Below are 17,976 nucleotides of genomic sequence, written 5' to 3'. Positions count from 1 at the left end.
TGGAGAAGAACTATTTATAGAGCCAGAAGAAATGAGGAAAGAAGAAACGCTTGATCAAACAATAAATGGGCACAGCAAGCGAGCGACCCAGCAAATGCCAAGCGTAACTGATTTGCACACCGCTTCGGTTCACGAACCGTCGGGCAATAATGACGTCTGCGCCTGGCGCCGCGGAACGGCGCGTCTTTTGAGATAGCTATTAATGAGAAATGACAGCCAGAAGTCCCAGACTAAAAGATTCCCGAGGTCAAGAAGCCCAGGCAGCTCCTTGATTCTCCTCGGCAACCGAGTATGAATCAAGGGGGGGCTATTGTACGGCACCGAGCTCCCAAAGCCCATACAGGCCTTGGGCCCAGACCCATCTAGGCCCCGGGCCCGAGCCCATACCAGCCTTGGACGCAGGCCCGGCAGATAGTTCCCGTTACCTTATGCCCTTCTTAAAACTGCCTTAGGGCCAAAAACAAGTTTTGGTTATCAGGCTCTCGGGGTTGACCGGTTAACATTTCCCGGTATAGCGCGTGAGTCAATACCCGGGAAGGTCATGATATGCACGGGAACGTGAGTCGCCGAACACAATCGGTGAAAAGGGAGCCAAGTTCCAAGATCATAAATGCTGCACCGCCCTCTCACCTAAAACAGCCACTTTAACCAGATAATACTGGACCTTCAATAGCACTAACGATGAACATAATCATGGTCTCCCCACTAACATTGGCTATAAATAGAGGAAAGTTGGGAGAAGAAGGGGTTCAGAAAAATGGAGAGAAAATAGTCAAGGAGAGAGCTTTTCAACTGAACGTTGCTTTGAGTCTCTCTGCCGAGAACGACCCATTGTAGGAAATCCTTAAACCCACTACAAATAAATTGTGAGCCCAAGGGATCTAAGGCCCAGAGTTCTTGTACTTGGTTCTTACAGCTATAATCCTCAAAAAAAAATATTTAAGTGCAAAGTGGATCCAAAATCACAAAATAGAATTACTTAAAAAATTATAACTAAATCTTGCCACTAAAAGGATTCTACAATATATGCTTCTTCTTTTTTAATGCATGGTACATGTAATAGTTAATCTTGTGTTACAAGTAAGCATACATATAAATTATCCAAAAAAAAGTAATAAGTTTTTTTTAAAGCAAAAATTAAATAGACATAGTACATATATAAAATAAAAGGTAAATATAAAAGTGTCTTTTGCTTTGAACTTTTTTTTTTTTTTTTTTTTTTGAGAAAGTTGCTTTGAACCTTTTGATCATTGTAAACCGTTGTTGCAGTAATAACTAATAAGAATAAAATTTTATTTCAAAAGATACATAGAAAAATTATTTTTTAAAAAAAAATTGAAAAAAAAAGAAAAAGAAAAATAAGAAAAGGGCAATTTAGTCAACAATAAATGGTATGCCAAAACCCCCGGATTTTCCAATCTTGATGGTTTTCTTTCTCCCCAAGCACAGGACCGCTGTATTTTCTGATACTTTCCTCTCATAAACCCTTCCCCAACACTCTCTCTCTCTCTGTTCCTAGAACCTTACCTCTTTTTTTTGTTTCCCATTTTGCCCTTTCCTCTGATTCATCTTCATCCTCCGGCCATGTTCTCTAGGGTTTTATCACGCGTGCCCAGGCGCGTCGTCTCACGCGGCTCCTTTCTCGCCCTCTCCTCTGTTCCTCAAAAGCAACAGGCTCCGATCCTCTGCAACCAGCTCCACTCCCTTGTTCGTGCATCCCCCAACGTGGTACTCAATTCAAACCCACCGTTTTTGTGAATAGTTGTAATCAGGGTTTTGCTAGGGTTTTAGGGTTTTTCCTGTAAATTAGGCCATTGCAACTGCCCCTTTAGATTCAAGTCTCATTTTGATGGTATTTTTTGTTTTTACCTTCTGAAATTTCACTTACCCAGAAATGGAAAACATGTAAATTTGTGATTTTATGTGTCTTATTGATCAAAGCTAATCAATTGGAGTTGCATGTAGGTTTTTTTATTTATTTATTTGAATGATTTATTTTTGGTTTTTTGCTTACAATAGGTATATAGATGCTTGAATTTTATTGTTTATTTGAATCAGGGTTTTATTAGAGTATAAGGTTTCCTGTTATTTTGAGGAGGAGCTGTTAGGTTCATTTTTATTAGCTTTAATGCTAGTCTTTTTTTAGTACAACTTAAATATGAGATTTAGGGTTTTTTGAGTTTTGGGTATTAAAAAGCTTAGACATCCTTTTTTATTTTATTTATCAGGTTTTAGCATTTGTAGATGTTTGGATTTGGTTTTCTTTATGTTTGAAAATTAGTGTTTCGATTTGCTGGTTTGAATGTGTAAAAGACTAACAGTGTGTTTGCATGCCCCCATTGAGTTGGAAACACTTAGTACTGTTCTGCATAATGTTTGAAACAGGTATATTGTGCTTATGGTAGCATTATGTTTCAAGCACATGATTAGAAGCTAAATTTTTTTGGTAAAAATAGTTGAATGTTTGATTTGATTGTCTAATAAAGTAAAACTGGATATGTTGTCTTGAAGGAATACATCTATTGCACCCTTATTTACCTCAAGTTTTAATTGAGATCGAGTAGCTATAGCGGATCCATTTAGAGGTCAGAACCCCGTTCCGGGTACACCCATTTTAGTAGCAACTGCCCCTAAGTCGATTGTTGAGATCTCCTTTCATATTTTGTTGATTTCTGTAGCCCCCCATGACCACTTAAAAAATAAATAAATAAAAAATTCTGAACACTTGAAGGCATTCCAAAAACCATTTAGGTTAGTGCTTTGCAGTTTTATTTTTATTATGGGTGCTGTGGTAAAAAATTTCTATTATTTTAGAGCCATCTTTACTTGGTTGCTCTGTTAACTTCTGTTTTCTCATTCATAATAATTTTTGTTTGCAAGTTTTTACAATGTAAATGGTATTCTCAGTGAGTTGCTCATCTGAATTTTATTTTCCAGTCAGTTCCAGGTCAGGTGGCTTTCTTACATCATTCAGCAACCCGCTCCATCTTCCAAAGATTTGGAGTTTCTTCATCTGCCTCCCCTGAGTCTACTGACAAGGAAAATGGGAGTACTGTAGATAATAACGGTGCTCCTACTACTAGTGGAGATGCTAAACTTGCCGATCAAGCTGAAGATTCAGGTCCTGGACAGAGCAAAGCTGCTAGGGCAAAAGAATCAGGTCAATCCCAGTCTACAATGTCTGAATCTGTCAAAAGACAGAGAAAAGTTACTAAACGAATTGCATTTTCTGATTCAGATTCGGAGAGTGAGGGTGAGCTGTCCATGGATGATTTGGTTAAACTAGTGACAGAGAAGGAAGAACTTTTGAAGTTGAAGCACAAAGAGATTGAGAAAATGCAAGATAAAGTTCTCCGTACTTATGCAGAAATGGAGAATGTCATGGACAGGACAAGACGCGAAGCAGAGAACACAAAAAAATTTTCCATACAGGTCTGTATTTTTTTCCCACGTATAATGGCTATGTAATTTCACTTGAATTCCAGTTCATTATGCAAATTTTGTTTCTTCTATTTTTTTTTTTTTTTTGATAAGTAAAATTTTATCTAGTTTCTTTAGTAGTCTGAACTCTGACATCCTCAGTAAAAAAAAAATGTCCAGAATTTTGCAAAGAGCTTACTGGATGTTGCAGACAACTTGGGAAGAGCTTCTTCAGTTGTCAAAGAGAGTTTTGCAAAAATTGACACATCTGAAGATCCATCTGGAGCTGTGCCTCTCTTAAAAACACTTCTAGAAGGTGTTGAAATGACCGAGAAACAACTTGTGGAGGTAAGTTTCCTATAAATATTAGTATGTCACCAACACTCACAACTAAGCCATACAGTTTCCTGATTACACAAGAATTTGTAGCTGTCAAACACTTTCAATCTTATGTTTTACCTTTACATATTTCGATAATAAAAAAGTACAAACAAGAATCAGATTGTCATCTTTTTAAAAAATTTCTAATGCTATAAATTTTTAGTTAAATATGCGATTATGCGTTGCAGCAACAAATAGAATTTTAAGGACATTGTTATTAATTGTAAATTTCTTCTCTCTCTCTCTCTCTCTCTCTCTCTCTCTCTCTCTCTCTCTCTCTCTCTCTCTCTCTCTCTCTCTCTCTCTCTCTCTCTCTCTCTCTCTCTCTCTCTCTCTCTCTCTCTCTCTCTCTCAGAGAGAAAGCATAGTTTTCTTTACTCAACATTTGCACTTTTGTGCGATGTAGCAAGATAAATAAGAAGTTATATCTAATGCTTTGAGGTTTATGAATGCTTTTGCTTTCAGGTATTTAAAAAATTTGGATTAGAAAAATTTGATCCTACAAATGAGCCATTTGATCCAAATAGTCATAATGCAGTTTTCCAAATGCCAGATGCTTCCAAGCCACCAGGCACTGTTGCTGTAGTTCTTAAGGTATCAATTTTTTAAAGCCATTTATTCATCATGTATTCTTTTCAAAATGAGTAGTTATGCTGATAAATTTTTTGTTCTATTTGCATGTATAAAATTGCAAAGATCTCTTAGCCACTTGATCTATTTTGATTCATATATATTTTCACTGCTTTGCTAAGTGTGACCTATTCCTTGAAACAATGTTGTAGTTATAGCTTTCTTGTGTTTGAATTGCAGTCAGGGTACATGCTTTATGATCGAGTTATTCGGCCAGCTGAAGTTGGTGTGACTCAAGCAGTGGAGAATGATGCAACTGAGGATTAGTGCAGCTTACAAGGGCTCTCAGGCTTGAAAAAATTACTCGGTGGAGTTTTTACCGCATATCATCAAAAATTTTGTGCATGTTTGAGAGAAGGATTAAATATAATGTTGTTTTGTTTGATTAGTTCTAGCAACTATTTTGAGCACAACATATAGGACTGATTATTTTTTTCTTCCAGCGTAATTTATCCTTGATATCTATAATTTTGTCAAAAAATACCTGTCATTATCCTTTTTATTTTTTAATAATCGATATGGATGGCCATTTACGCTCCATTTGTTTTAAAATATTTTACATTGAAAATGTTTTCATTTTACAATGTTTGGTTGTGCACTTGCAAATGCTCAACGATTTATTTTCCAGTGTTTCTACATGGTAAAATGAGGATTAAAAAAAATCTTCAATCAGAAACAACTCAAACTCAAAATTCTCAAATGTTAATAAAAAGCACAACTATGAATCAAACTAATCTCAAACTCAAAATTAGGTATAAAAAAAATAATAAATAAATAAATACCAGATTTGCCCAAGCACAGATTTGCATGCAAATAAACCCAGACTCCCCCCTCTCCCCCCCCCCCCCCCCCCCCCCAAAAAAAAAAAAAAAAAAAAAAAAAAAAACCCAGAACATGAAAGAACCTTCGAATTGCTTCTCAAATAGTAATTTTCTTGTGGCATACAATTAATTGAGTTGTTGAAGTTTGAACATTGAAAGGCCTCTACGCTGGTAAAGCCGTAGAAGATCAGGAAATGACGCCTAGGAAAAATAAGATAGGTTCTTATCCGTAGGATAGAGACTTTGGTATGAGTTTCCACTTTCCACCATCTTCTCTATCTTGGAGAAACTACACCGTTGGGTGTTGCTAAAGGAGGTGGAGCCAGTAATGGCGGGAAGAGAGGGATCAAAGGTGGCTGGGTTGTGGAGAGAACTAAGAGGGAGAGAGAGTGTGGGAGGGGTATCGGGACTAAGAGGGAGCTGCCAATGTAAAATGTTTTACCAAAATTTCAAATGTAAAACATTTTGCACAAATTTGACTAGATTGATTTAGTTGACTGAAAATATTTTATTGCAAAACAAACACTATAAAATGTGAAAATATATTAGATGCTACTGATTTTCACTTATCTATTGTTGCCAAGTCCTATTACGTAGGTTTATAAAAGAAAAAACCCTCATTAGTAGATTTCTTTATGTATACTGTTTTTAATGACTCTCAAAATTTTCTTTTCCCTAAAATTTGGTTTAATTTCATCTTGAAAGATAAAAAACGTTGCAATCCTTGATATATTTGAAGCCTCAAGAGCAATAATTTCTTCCATTCTCAATTTAATTTATTCTTGGTGGTCAGTAAAAATATATCACATATACAATATCTTTAATAGCAAACTGAGATGTTGATATCTTCTTTCTTTTTCTTTTTTTTCTTTTTTCTTTTTTTTTTTTAAATTCAATAATTGAAAGAGGGAAGATTTGAACACCAAGAAATGTTAGTTAGTTGAATTATAAGACTCTTAACTATCTTCTAGTTATTCTAAAATTAAATTGCAGCTTTTAAATTTATTAAGTCAAATTTAAAATCAAATTTTAGATAGTGTTTTTATCTTTTAGGGGGAAAGATGGATAAAAGAAATTTGTGTAAGTCTATATATTACATAATTGATAAACCATTTCACTAATATCATGTTTTTGAAAGGATTGTCATATCAATCCAGTTCTTAATGGGGTCTACAAGTGATACCAATTACATGCAACATGTAATGTTGACCTTGTATTGTGTGGACCTTATTCATTTGTGAGATCCACACAATGTGATAGAAATGATGCATGTAACTTATACATGAGATACAATATATATACTACCTAAGAAGACTTATAGCACTCAGGAGTACGGGAGTCACGAGTTCAATGGGTTCAAGTTGTGACAAACCCCATTGGTGTCCAGGTGGGTCCCACATTACAATAGAATGTAAGACTTTAAGAGTTCAACGGGTTCAAGTTGTGACAAACCCCATTGGTGTCCAAGTGAGTCCCACATTACAACGGAATGTAGGGATTTAAGTGATATGAGGAGTCGAGGACTGCGAGGGCAGTGATCATATCTTTAACTCCCCTTTTTGGGTTATCCAAAAAAAAAAAAATAGAAAGAAATATTGCATCAATCAATCATCAACGGAGTACAACCCACCCTAGCCTTAGCGTTCTCTAACCCCGTGTTTGGATAAAGGGAGATGGAAGGAGACATCAATTATAAACAGTCTCACGCACTGTAGCCCTGCTGTAGAAAAGTGTAAATATTATAGGAAAAATTGGCCCAACAATTCATCCATACTCCAATACCGTTTAATGTTTATAACCTTTCACCTTCATGCGTCTCAATCATTATTAGTAGCATTGGATACTTTATGCTCATGCCATCAAAGTACCTAATGCTACTAATAATGATTTTTTCACCACTGTTGTCTTGCAGACATCCCACAGTAACACTAGATTCACAACCATGGCAGCAAAGAGAAAGGGGGCTTTTGTACTTTTTCTGAGGACTAAGGTACTCCATGGCATGAGCATAGAGGTGTTAACTAGCTGCAGAGGTGAACAACATATACAGGCAATAAAACAGTCAAGCCACCATTTGCTTTTCATTACATACTACTAAAACTTACTAGCCTAACTATATATAAGGTGATGCTGGATTTACCATAGGCTGTGACTTAATTACAAGATTAACCAGTATCACGTTCACATAGAGATTGTACGATAATAGTGCAGTGGTCACAAAAGTCTCCAAAAGCTGACTTCATGTTATTGCATTAAGCAATTTTTCAGGTCAGTTTGTCTTCAGAAAATTCTGAACCTCAATGTGTTGACCAAAACCACTTGAGCTGGCACTCTCCATTTGACTCTCTCTGTTCTGGCCAACAGAATCAACGTTGCTATTGGGGCCTGTTAAGCACAAACCCAAATCCAGATGGCTTATATGTGAATCCTGCAAGCCAAATAGATTCTGGTAAGATTCTTGCATTACAAGACAAAACTATTGAATTTTTGTTGCATGAAGTCATGAATAAATACTTAACTAAAATTTTGTATTAAAATTAGTAAACTATCTCCCAGAATCATCAGACTTGCTAGAAAGGGGTGATAATAAGAAGAGTTTTCACTTTCACGTTACTGTGGGTGAATTTTAGATATCTGCATATTGGCTTCTATATGAGAACCAAAAAACATACCCTAAAAAAATTTAGATCCCTTAGATAGTAAGTTCATAAAATTTGTTAACGAATTCAGTGGGGATGCTAGCATATAGAATGATACAGCCTCCAGAACAATTTCCTTGGTACAAAAACTCAAACAACTTGACTATTGCCTATAGAAAGAAGTCCCAGAAAGAAAATTGACGTGTAGTGGAATGATGAGTCCTGGTTGTAGGCACAACAGACCACTACACCTTCAAACATCTAGCAGAATTTTTTTTTTACACTTTCACTACTGGTAAAAGGGAGAGGGAGAGAGAGAGAGAGAGAGGGGGGGGGGGGGGGGGGGTGGATTCATTTTCAATGAACTTCATGGAACATGCTCCCTCCAGATGTCAAGGGCTGGATGCCATTGCATCATTAGTTGCAGTCATACAATATTTACAATGCAACTACATCAGCACAACCTCAATCGAGATAGCATAATATCTTCAAGCCAACCTAGAGAAGCTATATAGTTGAGTTGTTTTTCAGCCACTTTTATAGTTCTGAGTCGCATTTGATGATCGTCGCATAAGACTTGGTTTTTCTATACCAAAATTGTAAAAGAACCAACCTCAATGTTATCTCACAGTTGCTACATTGCCCCATAAAAGTTTGCTCAATAAATATCTCATTTGTTAGACAGGTACTCAAAACACTTGAAGTTGTCAAGTCTGCTGCAAACTTTTGTGGACCATTCTACAGAGCTTAACCCCCTTATGTTTATGAACATATTACACGGCTCCTAAATTTTAGTCTCACACGAGTTTTGTCAAATGTTGTCTATCGGAAATTATCATATAAATACATTGTCAAATCCAGATATCCTAAATCTAACTGTATAAATCCCATGCCGTGTGGTTGTGTAAGAATTTAATATTTCTGCCTAGGATAAAACTTAGGTGCAATACATTAGGTTCCCAATTAAATTCGACACATGGTTGCATTGACCAATAAAGTACATACTGTGTGGATTAAATTGTAGAATAGAAAGAATAATATGTGGATTTTTTCCACCTTCGTCTGTTATTCTCCCAAGGAAATGAGATATTAGAGAGACACAAAACTTAAATCAGAGTTTGACAGCATTACCTGAGTTTCTTCCTTCAAAACTTCATCGCTGTTCAGCCTCATAGATTGGTTGGTCTCACTTGTGATAGCTTCGTCTTCAGCCTTTTTTACAACTGCCCTTTTCTGCTCTTCTAGCACCGCAATCTGTACAATTGTCAGTCATTAAACTCTTGTACTAGGGACCCAACAAAGGAAAAGAGACTGAAAATTTCAACTTTGTTTTTTATTTCAGAATACTCTAAATAAAGCTCTAAAATTGAACTATCTACAAGACAACAACATGATGGAATTGAAACCATACTAGATGAGCGAAACTTCACAACAACCAAACCAAAGAAAGAATTTCACTTATAAACTCAAAACCCATATTCAAAATCATAATTTTAACTCAAAACCAGGTCAGAGTATTAGTCTATGATTCAAAACCAAAGCATTAGTCAAAATTTCTCGTACTTTTTTGTAACCACTATCGATGAAGCTCTTAAAACTTCCCACAACACAAAAAATGAACAATCTACAATACAACAAAATCACGAAAATGAAGCCATACTAAAAGATTGAAACTTTACAACAACCAAAAGAAAAAGGAATTTCACTTATAAACTCAAAACCCATATTCAAAATCATAACTTTTACTCAAAACCAAGTAAAAGTATGAGCCTATGAATCAAAACCACAGCATTGATCAAAAATTTCTCATACTTTTTAGTAAACACTCTCAACGAAGCTCTTAAAATTGAAGAATGCACATACCAACAAAATCATGGAAATGAAACCATACTAAAAGAGTGAAAATTTACAGGAACCTAACCCTTCAAAAAAATTGCAGATATGAACTCAATACTCATATTCAAAATCAAAACTTTTTTTGCTAAACTAAAACTACTAGCCTAAAGGCCCTAAACCACACAACATATAACAAGTCATAGAGTCCACCTTTGCTCAAAAGAATCAAAACCCACCTTTTATTTTCACTGAAGAACCCACAGAAAGTCCTCAAACACCGACACAAACCCAAATCCCCATGTCCACAAATACATGCACAAACATATACACACTTACTGGGGTGTAGCGGAACTTTCTTCTGGGGGGCTCGTCAGCAGAGCCGGAGCCGGAGTCGGCGGTGGCGGCGGCGGCAGCAGCGGGGGTGGGAGAGAGAGGTGTCCACCGGCAGAGGATGAGGCGAGAGCCACCGTTGTTGTTGTTGTTGTTGTTGATGGTGGTGGTGGTGGATTGGGATTGGGAGTGGGAGTGAGAGTTGGAGTTGGAGTTGTTTTGGTAAGTGAGGGTGGATTGAGAGACGTGGACCCACTTCTTCTTCCACTTCCTGACTGGGCCGGTGAACACTGCGGTGGCTGTGCCGTACCGGGATGAAGCCCGGCCCAGTCTCGACCCGACTCCCTCCATCACGCAGAGTGAGTGTTAGTGTGTGTGTTTGTGTTTGTGTTTGTGGTGGGTAACAGCAGAGTGGCAGTAGTGGCAGGAGTACTACTAAATAAAGTACCAGGTTTCTCTCTCTCTCTCTCTCTCACTCAAGACAAAAAGGTGTCATTGCTAATTGGATTTGGAGGCCGAGTGCGCGACACTTTAAGAACTAAAAATTATTATAAATAATAAATCTATTAAAAAGTATTCCTTTGATGGACAGGAGAATCAGTAAAAAAATTTTAACGAAAAAATATCGTAAAATAATTTATGATTTTAGTATTATTTTTAATAATTTCATAAAAATTGATACCATACGTGTGAGGTGGCTTCCGTTTTCTAGAATGCTTATTTTGGGTAGTTTATTTTTTTAATGTGAGATAAAAAAAATTAAAAATTAGATTATTATTAAAATGCTGAAAATTAATTTATTTAAAATAAGGTGAGACAAAAAATAGTATGAGGTTTGCAAAAAGTACAAAATGCTAGCTTATAATAATTTCCCTATTACACACTAATGGATGACACTTATTTGGTAAATAACCATCATATTACTGATAAAAATTGATAGTAGAGTTAAAATGAAAATTTTAAAACATAAATAACCAAAATAAAAATAATCTCAAATTTTAAAAAGTCAAAAAGTGTTCTTTTAGCCTAATAATACAAAATTTTCAACTACTTTTTTCTGAATTGATATGGAGTGATGGTTACTGATTAAAATGATAATATAATTTATTCATATTTAAAATAATGTTATTCTATCTATTTACAATTTGTTATGCCATCAATTATATATATTTATTAGAGAAATGCTATGTCTACAACATTTCTACAACATTTTTACAACAAATCTTAAGTGGCAAGTTGTTACTGGTTGTTTTTGTTGGGGCAAAAAAGTAATCTTAGTGTTAGTTTTAAATTTGAACCAATAACAACTAACCACCTATGATTTGTTGTAAAAATGTTGTAAAAATGTTGTAGACGTAGCATCTCTCTATTTATTAAGTCTAATTTGATCTCCCTTGATTATTAAAGTGTCAATTTTGTGTTTTGATTTTCAAGACTAAGCCAATTTCCTATTCGAATCCCTCAACTATTAACCTTAACAGAGAGAAAACTCAAGTATAAATTTGAGTTTATTTGAAAATTGATGGACTATATAGACAAAGTTCAGTTTAGTTTTTAAAAAATAGTTGTGCTAATGGTTAAACACTTTAACTACAAATTTGGTACATATATTAAGCACAGTTCAATTTGATTGCTAACTTTTTGTGGTGGTAAATTATGATTGGTACAACACTACTTTCATATAGACTTTGTGTTAACGTTACACTATGATCACAAGTTAATGCCACCAAAAAAAAAAGTGTACTACTTACTGTTTTATACTTAAAAGTATGATAAAAAGAGTCTAAAACCTCCAAAATAACACCCACCTCCCAACAAAAAAAAAAAGTAGAAGCAAAAGAGCATCATCGAATTGATAATGCCTTATCATTGGTTCAGCATTTCTCTGTTCCTGCGTGACTGAGAAGTTATCATTCAATCTAGCAAAAGTTGAGCTATGCCTACAACCCCCTGGTCAATCGGATTCTGATTAAGGCTTTTTGTTAACGAGGTTGACTAAAATAGTAGCATCTTTTGAGCTAAGTGTTGTTCAACATGTAAAAGTTAGTTAATTTTTCTTGTTGAACCCGTCCCCACATGTACAATATATATCATTCCCCATTGTCAACGTTTCCTAATGCTAATCAGGTAAACTCACTGATGAAAGATAAAGCAGCAGTTTATGATCAAAGGACTCCAAAGTTTAAAATCTGATCACAGGTTTGTGCTTGGTTATGTATGAACCTGGCTTAAAGCCAGCTCCATCAACTGCTGTAATATCAGTGGGCAATAGGTCTAACGCATTTTCAAAATATTGCCCATGTTCTTGATAAAGTACCATGTACTATTGCACGCCTATTGTAGTATTGATTATCTTATACATCCGGTAAATGCTGCATGTCTCAGCACATGGAGACTATAGCTGTGTATGACCTACATGCACTGAGAGGATACCTTCTCCAACTGTAGTGTGTTTCACCGCCTTTTACTTTAAGCAATTAAGGCTTATGATTAGACCGATTAATTGAACTTCCTGTACCTGATTTGGTAACTGACTATTAAGTCAGAATGAAAATAAAAGAAAGTGTGAGATACATAGCATAATCATAAACATCACAGAATAGAACCCTATAAACTTGATCCCTGTTACCAAAATTTCAAGTGGCCTTCCTCGTCTGGAAAACACAACAATGTAGACATAGCATAAAGGATAAAAAAATTAGGCAAGAGAGTGGACTACTTCAAGATGATCCAAAATTCGCCTCTTTGAAAATTTGGCCATGCTTTCTGTAAAGGCTCCTTAATATCTACAACATTAAGAAAATCAAGAACTATCCATGGATTTAACAATGACAAGATTTTTGCACTGATCTTCTAAGGACATTTAAAGTTTTAAACCATGTATGGGAAAAACAAAGTGGAATTCTCTCATTTCCTGTGATGAAAAATGTCTCCAGTAAGCACCGATTGAAAAGTTTACCTGGTCCAAAATCATCTCAACTGAGTAGTCTTGGGGAACAATAAATGACTAAAGATAGATGTAAGCAAATACAGCCATTACCATCTGGAACTATGCAATACACACAGTGAATACAATACACACAGCAATACGTGCACAAAATTCTGGCATCCTTATTGTTAAGATGCAAAACAAGGATCAATAACTTAAAAAGATTTCCATATTTTGGAGTTCATCTGGCAATCCATTCTGTCAGTAAATCCACCATGTCAAATAAACAGCCTCCAAAAGGTGCTATAATTTATTCAAATATACCCAAGCACAAAGCATGTCACTGCAGTGGCAAAACCGGTGTCTCTTTCCAAAGGAACTACAAGTATTACTAAAAGAAAGTTATTATCTTAAATTCAGCATACTTTAGACACAAAATGGTTTACATAAATGACCTACATGACTACATCTAAAGAAATTAGAGAGATCCAAATAGCTCTTTAATTTTATTTAGAATTAATAGCATAAGTCTACAAATATACAGGGATAAGGACATAAGGTGCAAATCTTGTTCCTCTAATGCTTTCCCTGTGGCTTTTATCCTAATTAATGCTAGTATAGTGAATTTTTTTTTTTTTCTCTATTTTATTTTATTTGTTTAGTTTAATGTTCAGAATTTTATTTTTGTGTTTTTGTTCAATGAACATAAGTAGAAAAATTTTTATTTTAAAGTTCAGGATGAAACTTTGTTAAGGATTATTAGTACTATTATGAGATTTATTTTTTTTCCCCACAATAGTTGTTCTTTAATAATTTTAATTGTTCTTGCTTCATATCAATTGACAAAGATAGGATTCTGAAAATGAGTTCAATCATGTTTTTCTCATGATTTAGGATTTATCTTAATTGATTCAATGCTTGGTTTATTATTTCTTGTTTTTAAAATTGGATATCTCTTATGAATTGTTTGTTAACATATACAATTGATGATTTGGTTTTATATTTAGGAAGCATATAAGAGCATGTTTTAGATTTTAAAACAAGGGTTTTAATGTTAATATCTTCCATGATAATAAAATTGATTTCTAGATTATTATGTAGTAATTTAGGAAAAATTAATAATCATGATTATATATTGATATGAATTAACAAGGTGGATTCCAAAGCCTTAATTCTTTTATTTAGATTGTTTAAATCTCTTTATTGTCTATGGTTCGTGCGCTTGTGAGTATTTATAAATTTCACAACAAGTTTTTGGCACCGTTGTCAAGGACTTGGTTAGGAAAATAAATTAGATTATAATTGAATTTTTCCTTCTACTAGTTGAAGTTAAAATTACAATTTAAAAAAATATATATATATTTATATATATATATATATATATATTAGGTTTTTTGTGGTGTATGAGAACTTAGATTCGTGATAAAAAACATCATCTCGTTAGTTTTGATTTTCCATCTAAAATGGGAGATCCTATGAATGATTTAAAAACTCTTAGAGAAATGTTCTCACCCATATCTACCAATCATCTATCTTGTATAGTGTTCCATGCAACCATTGCCACACACTTTGAATTGAAACCATAAATTATCCAACTCCTTCCTACTTTCCATTGGTTAGATAAACAAGATCCTTACATGCATATAAAGGATTTTCTTGAAATTTGTGCTATATGTAGGTTCTAAAACTTCATTGATTATTTTGTTCGCTTGCAGTTTTTCCCTTTTTCTTTCAAGGATAAGGCAAAAGCATGGCTTAACTCTCTATCACCTAGATCTATCACCTCATGGGAGCTTCTGGTCATAAAATTACTCTCTAAATTCCCAATGGCCAAAACCAATGTTTTAAGGAGAGAATTTGCAAAATTTTATGAAGATGAACAAGAGAAATATTTTGAGAGTTGGGAGCTATTAGGGTCATATTTTTATGTAGTTGGCATATTCTATGACAAAACGCACTTTACTTGTATTTAGGTAATTTTAAGTGGATTCAAAAATATCATGAAGTACGTTGAATAAACTTTACAAGTGGTAGTATTGAAGACATGAAGACTGCACAAAGAAATAAGTGGTAAAAGCTGAATCTGTAGGTCCCGATACCTATTGATTTATTGAAATTTAATGAAGCTTGATACCTCTCAATCTATCGAGGTACGAGATTTAAGAATATAGCCTGCAACGTTTGGATTCTAATTGGCTATTGTTTATGGGTTTGTGTAAAACTAATAGGAACGGGAGAGCCCATTTAAAATTTCCATTAACCTCCTATATAAATAAAGTGGTAGAGAAAGAAAATCTTAACCCTAGAATGCTTTATAAGGTTTTTTTTTTATTATTATTTATTGAAACCCTATCCTCCATCTTTTGAACCTGTGAATTCAAAAAATAGAAGAAAAAGATTTTGCTGTGACTTTTGTGTGCCTTTGGGTTCTATACCAAGCAAAGTCTCTGGCACCAACAATTGAAGATCTTATTGGTGTTTTTATGTGAAGCTGCTGCAAATTAACTACAACAATCAAAAGAGTTGTTATGGAGTTAGTCACGTACTAAGAAAACTATTAGTCATGTACTGGGATCCGTGCAAAGAGAAGAAGTCTCAACAAAATCAAGTCCAATTAGTGATTGGCGTAAGGAATTATAGGTAGGTTGTCACGACCCAAATCCATGGAACATGAATTTAGATGCATGACTAACTTGCTAAACTTATATCACTCAATAAACATGATTAATTTAAACATAATTCAAAACTCCAAATAAACAATGCTATTGATAAATCTCTTACAATAACTAAAATCCACAAATTTAGAATAATCTCCAAAATACTGTGAAATCTAAAGCGGAATAAAAAAAAAAACTAATAATCTTTTAAGACTTCAAGCATTATTGACTTCACCTAAAACTCTCATGCTCTACTTTGCACCTTACGAAGCAATCCAAAGGTTCTGTTCCCCAACTAAACTTTAATCTGAAAAATTGTAATTGATGGGGTAAGCCACACATCCAGTAAGTAATTATACAGAATACACAACGGAATAGAGTCAAGCAAAGCACAAGTATTTTGATTTTTTTTTTTCACAACTCATTCAATGATATCAAAAATAATTATTCCAAAACATATATTGAATCACTTAATATGATTGTAATCACATCTTAAAATCAGTAGAAAACACATACATATAATTGATCAGAGCACAGTGTCACATATACACATCACATATTCTCACATACAATCCTGTGAGCGGATTTACACATATATTTGATATATCTGATTAATTTTAAAACACTTATTTTGAGTCACATATCACAAAGCAAAGTTTATACGAATATAATAATTTCCTTGATACTAACAATTTCTTTTCAAATACAGAGGCATATCAAAGATCACATATCGAATAAAACATAAATCAAAGGATGCTTGACTCTCATGGGGAACGAACAGAACTGAGGAGTTTATGTGAATATATTACAATTCTTGAGTAAATCTAAAAATTAAATTTGCTAAAAGAAACATTTTAAATACCATTTGAAGAATAGGAATATGACCTTGAAATCACTTGGTTTTAACAAATTTAAAGAACAAGAACCTTTTTAGAAAAACTTACTTTGAAACTCAATTATTTTTTTGAAAAATAGTTTAGTTTAGAAATCATCTTTAAAATGAGATTTGGACATTCAAAACATTATTTAAAATTTGAAGTTTCTCTTTAAAACGATGTAAAAATAATGCTTTCGATAAACTTTTGAAAACGTAAGCTTTAAAAACATATCTTTTGAAAATCTTTAACTTCTAAGAATCTAAAGAATAAAACTTGTGCCTATTATGCATAATTACTTACCTCTCTTGCTAATATATCTGAACACAGCCGAGCACTTTTAGTCTTCCGTAAGCTCTAAACAGAAAATTACTTTAATCAATAAGCATGAAAATTCATTATCATAAACTACTTCCTAAAAACACTATAATCCTCCATAACCTTCTCTTTTTCCTAGAGTCACAATATAGCCAGAATTATTTCCCATACATAGAAACATCTAATCCGAATATACCTATTAGTTATTCTATAACAATCGACCAATGTATCAAATATCATATTAAACCAACTACAAGACTTCATGTTATTATTGAACACCACCTTCCCTTTAGGGTCAATCCTAAACTAGTAATATAATCAAAGTATTCAAAGTCTAGTCTTGTCCTTCATACCAAATCTTTCACGCACTAAAGTATAATAACCGAATTAATCATGGCTGCGATACACTGGAACAGATATTCTATTCATCTTTAATCATAGGCCAAATACTACATGACAATAGCTCTAATAAAAACTATAGATCTGCCCCTGCCAAGACTAGGAAATGATTACCTGATGAGAGATCAATCTTTGAGCGCTAACTATAGTCTATAGATGACGCCTCCAGCCGTCCATGCTCTTTTTTCTTTTTTTTTGGTTGATGCGTATAATGAAGAAACCCTAGAGCCTTCCAAGATTTTATAGCTTCTAATTAACCTTAATTTAAGGTATTATTAACTACTGGCCTATTTAGGTAAGCTAGAATTCCAAGGGATTCCAATAACTCTTAGACTTGTTATCCAAAAAGGTTTTTATTCTCTCAGCCTTTTCCTTAACTGATAAGGAGAATAATGCTTTAATTCCTTAATCTTTCTATAACTGAAACAAAATAAATGAGGACTACACGTTACCTAATTGTGCAGTCTATTGTTTCATCTCTTACTTGGTAGTAATCTTTGTTGGCCACAAAATTACACCTCACATGTAGCATATCCAAAAACTAACTATGTAAATAATCCTATCATGACACTACATGTTTATCCACATCACTTGTCAAAGCTAAAATAATAATATTAATAATGATGATAAAATTGGGGTATTACATAGGTACTTTGAGATAGGCCAAGAGGGTAAGATTCATTATACTTGTAATCTCTTGGTTTTGATTAATGATTCTTGAGAGTGAAGACCTGAAAATCA

The 17,976-nt window shown here is 34.1% G+C and overlaps 2 protein-coding genes across 3 annotated transcripts; one reads left to right on the top strand and one right to left on the bottom strand.

Annotated features, from left to right (window-relative positions):
• The first annotated feature begins 1,422 nt into the window (after window positions 1-1,422).
• LOC126694502 (grpE protein homolog 2, mitochondrial-like) lies at window positions 1,423-4,969 on the top strand. Of its 2 annotated transcripts, XM_050390824.1 has the most exons (6): window positions 1,424-1,728; window positions 2,938-3,160; window positions 3,239-3,432; window positions 3,601-3,768; window positions 4,267-4,395; window positions 4,612-4,969. In XM_050390824.1, exons 1-6 carry the CDS (start codon window positions 1,585-1,587, stop codon window positions 4,696-4,698), a joined length of 945 nt encoding a protein of 314 aa, XP_050246781.1. In that variant the 5' UTR covers window positions 1,424-1,584; the 3' UTR covers window positions 4,699-4,969. The 2 variants fall into 2 exon arrangements, with proteins under 2 accessions (XP_050246780.1, XP_050246781.1); XM_050390823.1 differs by having other exon boundaries at window positions 1,423-1,728; window positions 2,938-3,432.
• A 2,256-nt stretch (window positions 4,970-7,225) lies between these two features.
• LOC126694503 (uncharacterized) lies at window positions 7,226-10,541 on the bottom strand. The gene is made up of 3 exons (XM_050390825.1): window positions 10,064-10,541; window positions 9,023-9,145; window positions 7,226-7,680 (listed from the first exon to the last, which is right to left on the bottom strand). The coding sequence occupies exons 1-3, from the start codon at window positions 10,406-10,408 to the stop codon at window positions 7,522-7,524; spliced, it is 627 nt and encodes a 208-aa protein (XP_050246782.1). The 5' UTR covers window positions 10,409-10,541; the 3' UTR covers window positions 7,226-7,521.
• Between the last annotated feature and the right edge of the window lie 7,435 nt (window positions 10,542-17,976).

Source organism: Quercus robur, chromosome 8 (genome assembly GCF_932294415.1).
Source record: "Quercus robur chromosome 8, dhQueRobu3.1, whole genome shotgun sequence".
NCBI classification, from domain to species: Eukaryota; Viridiplantae; Streptophyta; class Magnoliopsida; order Fagales; family Fagaceae; genus Quercus; species Quercus robur.
This window is presented reverse-complemented; position numbering and strand designations above follow the sequence as displayed.